This window comes from Nyctibius grandis, chromosome 3 (assembly GCF_013368605.1).
Source record: "Nyctibius grandis isolate bNycGra1 chromosome 3, bNycGra1.pri, whole genome shotgun sequence".
Taxonomy (NCBI): Eukaryota; Metazoa; Chordata; class Aves; order Nyctibiiformes; family Nyctibiidae; genus Nyctibius; species Nyctibius grandis.
Genome location: NC_090660.1, coordinates 96,056,398 through 96,069,609, shown reverse-complemented (window position 1 = coordinate 96,069,609; position 13,212 = coordinate 96,056,398). Strand labels below are relative to the sequence as shown.

At 35.5% G+C, this 13,212-nt stretch overlaps 1 protein-coding gene across 1 annotated transcript in view; it reads right to left on the bottom strand.

The window, feature by feature from the left end:
- Positions 1-13,212, bottom strand: part of UBR5 (ubiquitin protein ligase E3 component n-recognin 5) — a 95,234-nt gene that overhangs the window by 49,125 nt on the left and 32,897 nt on the right. The window contains exons 9-16 of the mRNA XM_068395692.1: positions 11,248-11,459; positions 8,027-8,143; positions 7,837-7,947; positions 6,937-7,091; positions 4,809-4,926; positions 3,811-3,995; positions 2,946-3,055; positions 1,283-1,395 (exon numbers count right to left, since the gene is read on the bottom strand). Of these exons, the coding sequence (XP_068251793.1) occupies positions 1,283-1,395; positions 2,946-3,055; positions 3,811-3,995; positions 4,809-4,926; positions 6,937-7,091; positions 7,837-7,947; positions 8,027-8,143; positions 11,248-11,459 (1,121 nt within the window). The remainder of the gene's footprint in view (positions 1-1,282; positions 1,396-2,945; positions 3,056-3,810; positions 3,996-4,808; positions 4,927-6,936; positions 7,092-7,836; positions 7,948-8,026; positions 8,144-11,247; positions 11,460-13,212) is intronic.

The window sequence follows — 13,212 nt, the reverse complement described above, 5'->3', positions numbered from 1 at the left end:
CAGGTAAGGACAACAGGGGCTTTCCCAAAGCTGGTATGAGAGGCAAACAATGGTTTCAGTGACTTCAACTAGATCTCAACACCTCGTTTACAGAAACTGAAGTGTTTCAATGAATTAAATTGCTCCATACTCTCCTTTAAGAAGTGACCTAAACCTGATAATGAAAATTCATTGTGGGCCTTCTCCTTTCAAATATACTGCTCAAGGCAAATCTTCCACTCCTGCACAAGTAAAACCAATAGGCATGCAAGTAAAATAACTCTGACTAAATCCAACTGCCTTCTGTTGGACAGTTATTTCCTCTTCTGGTAACATGTTTTTTTCATCTTCTATGAATCAAGTAGAAAGCAATCTAACCTTTTCATTTTGTGGAAAACCTTTACTGGCTTTCCTGTTGCTCTTTAGAAAAGCATAGCAGAGAACTGTCTAACTGACCTCATCCCTCCTAACAGCTTACAACAGTGCCAAAGGAGAAATGGAGTATTTTTCTCTATAGCACCCTTATTCAGAGCAAAGGTTTACTAGAGAGAAAATTAAAAAATTACAAGGACCAAACAAACATTTTCTGGAGTAATAAATCAAATAACCTTATAGTCATATTAATGAAGCATGGCATTTCTAACCAAAACATAGTACCAGAATGTTATTTTTTAAGATTCATCAAGTTTTATTCACAACACATTCAGCCTATTAATATCACTGTGTTATCACAGAATCACAGAATCACAGAATGTTAGGGATTGGAAGGGACCTCGAAAGATCATCTAGTCCAATCCCCCTGCCGGGGCAGGATTGCCTAGACCATATCACACAGGAACGCGTCCAGGCGGGTTTTGAATGTCTCCAGAGAAGGAGACTCCACAACCTCTCTGGGCAGCCTGTTCCAGTGTTCAGTCACCCTTACAGTAAAGAAGTTTTTCCTCAAATTTAAGTGGAACCTCCTGTGCTCCAGCTTGCACCCATTGCCCCTTGTCCTGTCAAGGGATGTCACTGAGAAGAGCCTGGCTCCATCCTCTTGACACTTGCCCTTTACATATTTATAAACATTAATGAGGTCACCCCTCAGTCTCCTCTTCTCTAAGCTAAAGAGACCCAGCTCCCTCAGCCTCTCCTCATAAGGGAGACATTATGGACAAATAAAAATGTAACAAAAGTTATAGTAGTCAGAAACATTCTGAAGCATCCCCAAAACTATGATTCTTTTAACAGTTAGCTTATCTAAAAGGAAAAACTTTTTTTTCTCCCTACCCAAAGACAGTGGGACAGTGTGTTTTAGACAAACCTTGCCAACAGGAACATTCTTGACATCTTCCACAAACACAACTTCCCTCAGAGACCACTGCTCTTCATTCACTTTCTCCTCCTCTTTTGGGGCAGGAGTAGATCGTCGTCGCTCTGAGACAAAAAAGTTATTACAAAAAAAAAAATACTTGAAATATTTAATCAAAGCATCAAAATGTTCAATAAACATCAAACCTTTTCCCCCATAAAGATTATCAACAGTCAAATCTAGAAACTAACAAGCAGTTAACGAGAATCTGACTTTAAAACTCAGAGCTACCTGGTAGTTTACCATGCCACTTTCATGGTTTTCTACGAAATTAGCACTAATAAAGCCAATCTGAAAAAACAAGGCAATTTTTAAGGACATTTAAGCAAAATAATTACAATACAAGAAATTGTTTTGGCAGGGTTCAGATATTCATGCTGTAAGTAAAAAGGCTGACATCGTAGGACCCTTCATCCAGCCCTGCTACAGTGCTTTATATCACCCTCACAAAAAGTCTGCTTGTACACTTGTTTTTGGTAAACATCTAGAAGAGTAGCAAATGAGGCAGAAAATAGCTATGTGGCCTAATAGCATGTGCAATACAGTTAGATTTGCTGCAAAGACATTATCTGAACAGTAACTGTAGTACTCTCAGGATCAAATTTAAATACATAACATGGCTAAATTAATACTGACAAGAACCTTTAGTCTCCTGAATTGAGTATATAGTATAATTAATATTATCAACATATTTAAAGTAAGAAGCAGAGAACTTCTAAGCTATCTGTGAAGTTAACTGCAAACACTAGTTCAAAATCCCAAGTAAAGTTATAGTCAGTGAAAAATTACAGTTGAAAGAATTGCAAAAGACAAGAAATCAGTAGCAAAAGACTCTACTAGTAAAATTAATTCATACTACAGATCTGAGATTCTTGGTCACTGAATAAGGCCATTTGATTCTCTAGGTGAACACTTCTTAAAACTGCAGTATGTGAACTATTAGAAGAAAAAGGAGCAGTAAGAAGATTTCTTCAAATGATGGCATTGTAATTAATCCTGTATAAATGTATGGGTTTAAATTGAGAAAAAAAAATGCTTAAGAGGTCAGTTACATGAATTCTAATGCAGCCTTTTACATTTTTAAGTACAACTTGTGCTATAAAACATCTCTCACTGCTTTTGTATGTTAGTAAAGAATGTCTGGTTTTAGACATTTTATGTAATAGATGACAAACTAGTGCTTTACGCCCTGAAGTTCACCTGCAAGGCATGCTCTGCCAGAGCAGCTTAATCTTAAAAAGAATTTTCCAAAACAAGTTTAACTTCCGGGTTGCAAAGAAACTATCACATTGCAATTAAACATAAACAACTTTATCTTCAGACCTCCTCTTGAATCACCTCCTGAAAGATACTTTTGATTCTGAGAACTAAGTGTTATGCTTGCTTTGATACACCTTACATCAACTAGTCCCTGCTTATACTAATACATTTAAATGTAACGCCGACAACTCACTGATTAACTGAAGTCTATTACAAAAGCCTTTACATATATTGCAGTTGAGACTGAAAGATTGAAAAGGATTCTGAAATTAGTGCAGAATCTTTGTAGAACTGCCTTTTATGAAAACTTATCTACACAAATATTTTGTGTTACTATGAGCTACACATTACTTACTGTATGGCATTGATGCACTGCTTGCTATTGAAGATGCATCACTACAAGTGGAAGCTGGGGATGGTGGAGGACCCATCTCAGTTTTCACTGGTTCCTGTTTGCTTTCAGGTCTAGAATAAAAGGTGTTACTTAGAATGAAGAAAGAAAAAGGTGAAATCTTTTCTGTGATAATGGACAAAGTGTCAGTGTATTCCAGGCATGTTCCTTTATTAATACTTTAATGAAACAACTCCATACTTGCAAACAACCATCCCAACCGACAAGGCTATACATCTGATGTTACAGTTTGGTAACATCAACTGAGCATAGATACAATATTACAGAAAATAAACATCCTTAGATGCACTTCATTTGAAGACAAGAAGAATTACTAGCTTTATACAGTAATCTGAAACTGCTAAACTTTTTCAAGCTTTTCTTGAAATGGTTTAAATCTGTTTTAAGAAACATTTAAATGGCAATTGTCAACCCACTGACTTTTTTTTCAAACTATGGAGGAGGTGAAACAGGTCTCTCAATGCCATGAAGAACAGCCTGAAAAGAGTTAGTTCCATAACAAAAACACTTTCAGTTATTCAAATATAAAATCTTAGAAACTTTATGAAATACTGGAACAAAGTCTTCTTCTAGTATTCCTTCTGCATTTCACATTTCCATAGTGGTTTCACACAACTGAGAAGCCTGTCCTGCAGTGAGCATTTCTGCACATTTAGCAGTGTTTATAAGCAAGCCAAAATCTCATAGAAAGCAAAAAGTTCAAAGTAAAAAGCTGACCTTCCTTCATTTCAATTTTTAATTAATCACCAATTCAAGACAATATCAAATAAATGTTCTGTGTGTATGTGTGTGTTTTCTCAACACTTACTTTGCCTCAGTAGTTTTGCTAGCTTTCTCCATGTTTTTCAAGCTCTCAGGTGACCGAAGCTGAAATCGACAGCTGTCATTCATGTTCCAAACAGATTCCATTAACACACCCACTTTAGGAATTCCAGCACTGATTGAAAAAGCAACTGCTCCAGCATGATAGAGGGGGTTATTTCTTAAACATACCTAAAGATAGAAATATTTATTTCTATGAGAAGAACAGATTATACTGAGGGAAATGATATATGCATGCAATTTTTTGTGACATATGTAGTAGTCAAAAAATAAGAAAATTTATGGAACTAGATGAAGAGGAAAGTCAGCATGATGTCCTATGTACTTTGCTAGGAAAAAAAGAGGCTGTTGCGCAATTCACAGCTGAAAGCAACAGCTTTAGCAGTGCAACCATTCATCCAATAACAAAGACTCATCCCAGAGGTGATGAGAATGGATTTGGAACCAAAAGAAATGTGCTCCCTGGGAAGGAGCTGTTTTGTCTCACACTAGTTCTAATACTAATCACAAAAGAATCCTACACCTCTGTATCAGCTATTAACCTTTTTTGGTAAAGGCTTCAAACCAAAGGCCTATCCCACTGCATAAATAAATCAAACCCAGACTCTAATACTGCAAGTACTTAAAATGCCAAATAATTTACAAAGCTATGTGCTCTATTGAGAATCGTATTTCAATACTTACCTTCTCTCAAAATACAGAATCAGTAGGTAAGTTAAAATAGAAGTACTTTGTATGAGTACAGCTTCTTCCTCTATGTTTGCAGCAATAATCATACTTGTAAAACAATAACAACACTAACAGGACACATCATTTTATAGTCACAAACTAAAACATACTATTTTAATTCCATATTATCAATACAACTTTTGTGCATAACAAGAATAGAACCTAATTTGTTTGGATTTATTTTGGTTTTTAAGAGCAGGCTGTAAGTTCATCATATAGCACTGTAAAAATGCCACTTGTGACAGTTGCACTTGCCTGGGTTCCAACGGTTATGTTTGGCATAGAGGAGATACCAGCACTAGACTTGGGCTTTTTATTTTTTGCTCTGGCCTTTTCTAGCATTTTCTTCCTTTGGCTGAAAGGAACTACACCCCTGCGGAAAAACACATATTGTTTTAAAAAAGGCTATGAAAGAAATGCTTTGTTTATAACTGAGCAGTTTATTCCTTCTGCTTAATGTAGTCATGATCAAACATACAAGTCTCAGTGCCACCTTCTCCAAAATCTCAAAGCACTGTACAAATGACACCTTCTTCTACATTCACCCCCACTTACCAAATTCATCTCAACTGGCCAATTTATTAGGAGGAGGAGGAAGAGGGAGAGCACGTAAGATATGTCACTGCCAAATGGCTTTCCTTCTAGTCCAAAATGCTGCAAGACCTCTGTTGCAGATGGTACGCTCCAGTCACAGCTTTCAACTTAGGGGTTGTCCCCTCTGAACTTGAGGATATCTTTCCCATGACTAGTGATAATTTCTAGAATTTGCAGCCATTGGGGAACAGGATCAGCTTTTTTGTTTTTAAATTCTAAAAGCCTCACTTTCTCTCTGGGGACATGGCTGAAGGAGTCTAGGACTCTTATTACAGACTTAAGCTGCAAGAGGGGGAAAAAGGACACTTCTTTTGTAATTGGATCCACTCAGTTTAGCTGAAGATAACGCCTACATACACAGTTAAGCATGCTTATTATTTTGATACTTCATGTTTTAGTCGGTGGGTTATAAAGTTAGATGTTCTTATTTGAAAACCTCCTTCATGTTAAGTAAAACATGAAAAGCACCAGTCCTGTGCAACACTGGAAATTGAAATCCTGTCTAGTGTACTAAAGACCACTGTAACTAAGGATATCAATAGTAACAGAAGCTTCTGTCTACATCAATCTGATTAACATAAAATCACCACTGCTGACACTTAAACCCTCCCAGAAAGGACACGTTGGTTAATAAACAAACTGCTTTCAAAGATTATATATAAATGCTAGTAAATCTTTTTATATATTGTACCGATTATTCTAAAAACAGTAAGGATGGCAGGTTCTAATAGCCAGGTATCTCCAATGTTATGGCTTATTAGTTTCTATACTAAGAGTAATTACTCTAAGTGAGGTATATCAGCCGTGACATAACGAAAAGGCCAAGAACCAGAGAGCTGTAATTTTGAGATTTGGGACTAGAAGTTAGAATAAAATACAGCTGTGTTTGAATTTACAAGCCTAGCTACGATTCTACTTAAATATTTTCCAGAGAGTTATTAGAATTTAATGGGAAAGCTGTTTTCATAGAATTAATTTTCAATGCTCTGATTTCCAACTCATCATCAAGCATTTAACTCATCCATGCCTAAAAGCTATTTGAGCTTTGGGCATGATATGTAATGCAACGACTCCTGACACACTGGCAAAAAAAAATGCACCCTGACAATGCATTAGTAATATTCAATGAAAACACTCCAATTAGAAATTCATTTCAGAGCTCATTTGGGAGTGTTATTTTTGAGGGTTTAGGTGTTTGGGTTTTTTGTTGGGTTTTTTTTGGTTTTTTGTTTTTTTTTTTAAACACAGGCTTCTTAATTATCAAATAGTTAGTTAAAATATTTTAACTAACATTTCATATTTTACAATGTTTAAAAGTGTCATATTTTAACAACAAGCTCCAGAGGAAGCATCTGATGTTATTTCTCCCACCTTTAAGATTTGGACCACAAACTTACAGACCAAGTATTCTAACAGAGCCTGACAGAAGAATGGGGACCTCATATGTGGGCAAGTTTGTTCCATATTTATAAGCTGAAAAAGGCCTGAAAGGCATAAAGAAGGTTATTCTCTGATACTCTATAGTACTGATATATCTGAATGCTAAAACATTTATACACATCTCCTAAAAGAATAACCTTATTCTCTTAAAGATGTTATAATTGGATCCAAAAGCTCTAGGCATTAAAGAAAAGAATAAATGTAATTCAAAAAGGGCACCTAAGCTCAAGCGCAGTTACAGAACTCGGAACAGCTGTAGTTCAGCAGTTTTGCAATGCTTCTCAGAGCCAAGAACGTGAAGACATCCAGTAGATCCACACTGTTGTACATAAACACAGTATTTACTTACCACCAATACAAGTTGTTCTCTAGTTGAGCACACGTATAAAGAGCACAACAATGTAAAGAAACAATTCGTTCTCCCTGAAGCTCCGAGTATGTCTGTGCAGTGTGTTCTAATTTAGAAGCTACAGAGCTTAAAGTTTCATCTACCCACGTAGCAACCTAAGGGAGAAGGGAAGAATGGAACAGAGAAGTTAGGGGAAAAAAAGAAAAAGTAAAGTTGCACCTTAGTTGCACCTTTAATGTAATATTTACTGGTTCTGAAAGTGTGGAAAAAAACACAAAACAAAAAACCAAACAATGAATCCCTTTGGGATTTTATCCCCTACCACCTTTTCTCTCCCCAGAAAAGAACTTTTCACGATTTTTTTCCCCCTCTATTTCCAGTCCCCAACAAAAACAAAAAAGGTAAAAAAAATAGAGAGGTGTCACAAAAATACTTCAACAAGTGGATATACTTTACCAAATCAGTTTCAAGTTCACTAACTTGGCAGACAAGCATATTTATACAACTAACTTTACAGCACTGAAAGCTTCAATGCCCTTAGTTTTTCTACCAAATACAGATAGAACATTAACAAGCTTCTCTATTCTTAAACCAGTGTCAGTTTCCACTGTAACAGCAAAAAGTCAAATATTTCAGATAATCAGATAAAACAGATATCTTGGCACTGTTTTAGCTGTAAATCAGCCAGATGTTTTTTTAACCTTTTTGCATTTTTACAAAACACCATCTGGGTTTCTGTTTTGTTTTTACACCTGTATAGAGAAAAGGAAGTGAAATGAACAAATGAATTAAGTACTTTCTACTACTGATGAAGCTGGAGAATCAACTTCTGTATAGTATACCGCAAGCAACTGAAAAAGACAGCTTTGTCAAATTCAGCAACCAGCACACATCTCCTACCTTGTTATTTTCAGTGGCAACAGTTGCTCTAATGCTATTTGCGGAAAGGAGCACTATCTTTTCATTGGTTAATCCCAAGAACATGGCTCGTGGATGATGTAACGAAGGATTCTTTGGAAACAAAAAAATATTTTAGATATTCAAAGCATATAAATCATTCTGAAGGTAAGCATTTAAAGTTGTACGGTACCTGTGCATTTCTGTAAGGCTCTGATTCATTCCACTTCCATTGAAAGAGTTCTCCTTTACTGCTAACAGCCACGAGCTCAGAATACAGAGCTCCAATAGAAATAAACTTTGTTCCATCCTACAAATACAGAAATACGAAGTCTAAGACAGCAATATTATAAATATATAAATGCAAAAAAAGGAACATGTAACTGGTTTTTTTTCAGAGTTCCCATGTATGTTGACCTTGAAAATAAAGATATATCCTGCTTGTCTCAAGCTCAGCATGCCCTCAAACACACACACAAAAAAAGCATTATTGCTTCTGACAGAGTGAGGGAAGAAAGCAATAAGTATTTTTTTCCTCAAGTTTAGCAATAACATATACATGGCAATTAACTGAGACAGTTTATTAAGAGCTTCTACAATATTTTAAGACAACATTGCTCATAGAATTAAAGATGGGAAGATCTCTTGACTTCTGTCATTTAAAAAAAAGCTTCCCTCTAAAATTCTGGCTTTTTGAAATGAATAAAAAAGCAACCTAATTCCATTATTCTATTCCTAAGTATACTCATGAAGATATCTTCCAACTACCTGAGAAATCAATTATCAAATCCACTGCCTCATCAATTAAACAATTCTTATCTTTCACTTCTGAAGGTAAATAACTGCAAACAAGATCAAGTTTAAAAAAAAAAAGTCAGGGTGCTACACGTCACATTAATGCATCGTTATGATGTGATACGCTGGAAAAGCTTCTAATTATGGGTTATTCCGCCCCTGCCCTTTTTTCCTTTTTAACATTTTACCAAAACTCATATGGCGTCTTTCTACAACTTAGGTAGGCCCGCTTTGCTCAACTGCTTCACCCTGTGCCTCACCCAGATCTCACAGGCCTGTTTCCCCCACCTTAGATTTGGTTGTGTATCAGTCTTGCAGCAACTATGCAACAGTTACAATGTCACTCCTCCAAGTTCCTGCCCTCCCTTGTATTGAAATTTCACAAAACATTTACTTCTGTTCACTGAGAAACATTTGTAAGGCCCGTTCATTCGCTGCTCCTCAGCAAGTGCAGCTAGAGGACAACCAAGTTCTTTCTAAACTTCATTACTGGTAACAACTAAGAGTTCCCATCCACTTAAGAGAGAGTACAGCTTTTAAAAAAAATGAAAAAACAACTTTAACTAGTATAAAATCAAATGCTGTCTTCTACAGCTACAAATCTCAAAGATGGGTACGTGATAGCTAGTCTTCCCTGTAGTAGTTATCTCCCAGATCAGTATCTTCACCTGCCTCTGAGACTACAATACACCGTATTTAAGCAATTCAACCATCTGATGGGAAACCGAACTCCTCTCTGACCATTAAAAAAAGCCCACCATCCAGTACATTTATCTGTCCCCTAAATTACGAGACTTTTCTTTCAGCTACATCTGAACTGGCCTCTCAGCTAAATCATCTTCCTCAGGATTCACCGTGAATTTCTGTTGGAAAATACCACCAACAAAACTTCAGAATGGGGCTATAGCAAGAAAGATGCAGAACAATTTCTTATGATTGTGCAGCTGAAGGACAGGATGAGAAGTTTAACTACTTTTGGATGAAGATGAAAGGCCTTTCCAGTAAAACACCTTCATTTAACTGGAAGCTAGTGTTTATATGAGTGCATATGCAAACAGGTATCTTGGAAGAAGTCCAGTATATTTAAATTGGACAATTAGATATTATAGAAAGTTAATTCCATAAAAGATGCCAAATAAAAGACTGCAATCATTGTCCTAGGGCAGGATCTGCTGAGTCTGCAAATAAGAAAAAACCCCATCAGGGGAAAAAAAAAAATTTAGTAACTAAGTTTCAGGACCAGAGAGAAGAATGGGGTTAATAGGAAAAACATTCCTGAAGTAGTAAAAAAACAGAACAAAACAAAAAACACAAGAGTAATAATGGCCATAATAATGTTACCAAAACACAGCAGTGGAAATAAAAGAGGTAAGTTACTATTCTAAATGTAAACTACATTTATTCTTTGATGCTAAAACCCCTGAAATCTCTCTGCCCAAGCTAGATGACTCTCTCATTCTATCATGATGACAAAGCCAGGGGGACAAAAGCTGCCAATTTTCCCTGACACAGAAGTTTGATATTACTGGCTGAAAAAAATAAAATCACACTTTAGACATAAAAGGTCTGGTTGGGAGAGCAACTATTAGACAAACATTCTTTTTAGGTATCTTTATTTCTCAGTTTGATTGTCCAAATGAAGATGACAGCAGCTAAAGGTGAAATAAGAAATAAGGAGTAAGCCTCTAAATTCACCTCCCTCTTCAAGCTCACTATCTAGATCTAGTCCGAAAGGAAAAAACAGAGACATAGAAAAAGAAAGCATGACACATCAAAATAGGAACCTCACAGATATTGTGGACACACAGAACGGGAACACTAGAAAGACACCTCAAGTCCATAAAATTTGGTCTAATAAACATAGATTATCACTTCTATTCCTGGGAAGTTTTTTGGTTTGTTTGACTGGTTTGGGTTTGGTTTGGTTTGTTTTTTCAAGTTATTTCCCCAAGCATCTAGGTAATTCATAAAGCAAATGACTACAGATACACAGTTAGCAACATATAGCTGGTGTTCCTATTATTCTTATACCTCATGTGGGAATTACTTCTTGCCTTGGAAATGGAATGAGGGTTATAAAGAAAACCAGCGAATCAAAGCTAAAGGAATTCTGAAGGAGCAACCAATACTCATTTAAGTTATTGGTCAACTCAAAACTCAACTGCAAATAAATGTCAACTTTCAACGTTGTTGCTTAAAAGCCCGATCCACTCAAACTGAAGGTATCTCTGGAAATAATAATGTTAATCAAAAAAAGGTTTCCTTGATGAAGGATAGCTTAAATTGTTTCATGAGTTTCCTATTGCCTATTAAATGCTTTGATCACCTAAGTAAAAAAAAAAGATGAAAGAAGAAAAAATCCAAAGCTTATGATCTACAGCAGTTCCTTCAAAACACTTGGAGAAGAAAATTAAAACAGTAATAACAGAAGCGCAGCTATAAGGGTGTAACTAGTTAGTTATAATTTTCCTAAGTGCTAGAATAAAGAATATGCTTTATTACATTACCTCACATAAACTGGTATGTGATATTCAAAAAGGAAACACAGAATATTTCTTTGGAAAAAATAAACAGATTATTGCACAGCATGCAACTAAAATAGTAAAAAAATTTCAATACCTTATCTGGCCACCACTGCAAGTCTTCTCCTAATGAAACAGGACTTTGAACAGGTGTATTCTTCTTGTCCAGGTTTGGTTCCCCTTCCTTACTGGTAGAGCCTCTTTCATTATCAAATGAGGCTCCATCAAGCCACCTTCGTTCACGCAAACGTAAAACGGACTCACGTTCACGCAACAGCTCAGAGTCTCTCTCTAAGGGAAGAAGGAGAACTGGTATGCAATTGGGTCACACCAGTGGGATAAAAGTAAGCCACTCTCTAGTAAAGACCCTTCAGGATGCAACTAACAGCAGTTAAATCTACTCATACAGATTAAAAATAAAGTCCTGACATGCAACATTCAATGTATTAACCCTTTCAAGCATAAGTACTTTAGAATTACTAAACATAAAAATAAGCTAGGAATAAAGAAGTCTTACAGTTTTGTGCACTATTAAAAAAAAAAGATAAAGCATTTTCACTTACATCATAAGAGGCCAAATACATTTAACATTGCAATTTAAAGTTTTATAGTACAATATGCAGAGTTTTGTAGTATTATCAATGTAGTAACGACAACAACAAAAAAATCTAAGTCTATATAGTCTGTTATCTTTATGCAAACCAAAAAAGAGTATTTATTAGAGAGTTTCATAACAACTTTCCCAAAAAACCCCAGTAATTTGAAAAGGTTAAAGAAAGCAAGCATCAAAAAAAGCTCTCGTATACATGTTTGATAATCCAACCCCTTTTGTTTAAAGCAATATTCCATAGGACTGGATTTATTAAAGTGTATCTGTTTTGAGTAGATCAAATGAAAACTTCACAAGAGTCAAAGGATCCTTGTAGGAAGATGTTCCTTACCAAAATGCTTCCCCTCCAATTGGCCTACAAACTGTCTAAAGCCAGTACTCTGCAGTTCGCTCATGCAGATAAATTTTTTAAATCAGGTAATCAAACTAACTTTCCAAGAGTCAACTATGCATGGAAAATAAGGATTAGAAAATTCGTAGTAACATCTTATATAGAATAACCTTAGGAAAGGAAAAAAAAAGGAGGAATTTAGAAGGAGTTATGTCAGATGCTGAATACCCGTACATGCACATAATGCATTTAACCTATTAAGCACTTCACTTATGCTCACAAAAATCAACTGGAATTACACGTATGAGATGACCATGTTATTATATCATCGTTTCAACAAATTACGCCAAGTCTTGGGTCTTTTGCTGTATTAGACAAATTGGAAAGTTTTTACATAAGCCAAACACGACAGCTTGTCTTACAGATATGTTTCATAAAGTACTGTACTTATTTTCTAGCAAACATCACACTGACCCCTCACTAATAATTTTGTAACAGGAACTTACACGTTCAGCAATTAATATACTAAAACATGTTCCTGAAAGGCAACAAAACTGTAATAAACAATCGCAGCAGAGGTTGGATTAACAGTTTGGAAATACTCTAGGCATTTGCGCAACAGCTTCAAAAAGATAGGAAATTGCTGCATGGTCTGTTATAAATATTTTAAGTGTAATATGCTTTAAAAAAAAAAAAAAAAAAAAAAGTAAAATGCATTAACACTGCTCAAGGAGTTATTTTATCAGCTGCCAATAGTTCTCCTTATCCAACTATAAAAATGCTTCCAAAAAGTAAAATTTAGATTTCTTCTCCCTCCTTAGTACCTAAAGTTCCTCATTCCATAAAGGTAACTTCTGTCATGGAACAAGTAAGGAAACGTGAAGAACAGTGAACAAAGAGCAACCCAAAAGAAAGAAAGAAAAAAAAAAAAAAAAGAAGAAAAGAAAATATTAAGAATGCTGCATGTCATCAATTGTTACTCATTTTTGAGCCAAATTAAATATTTGTAATGCAATCTATGTACTAGTAGGTACTTACACTACAGTTTAAAATAACATGCAAAAATTTTATAACACCTTCCAACACTAATGATCAACAATTAGATTTAAAATACATGACTA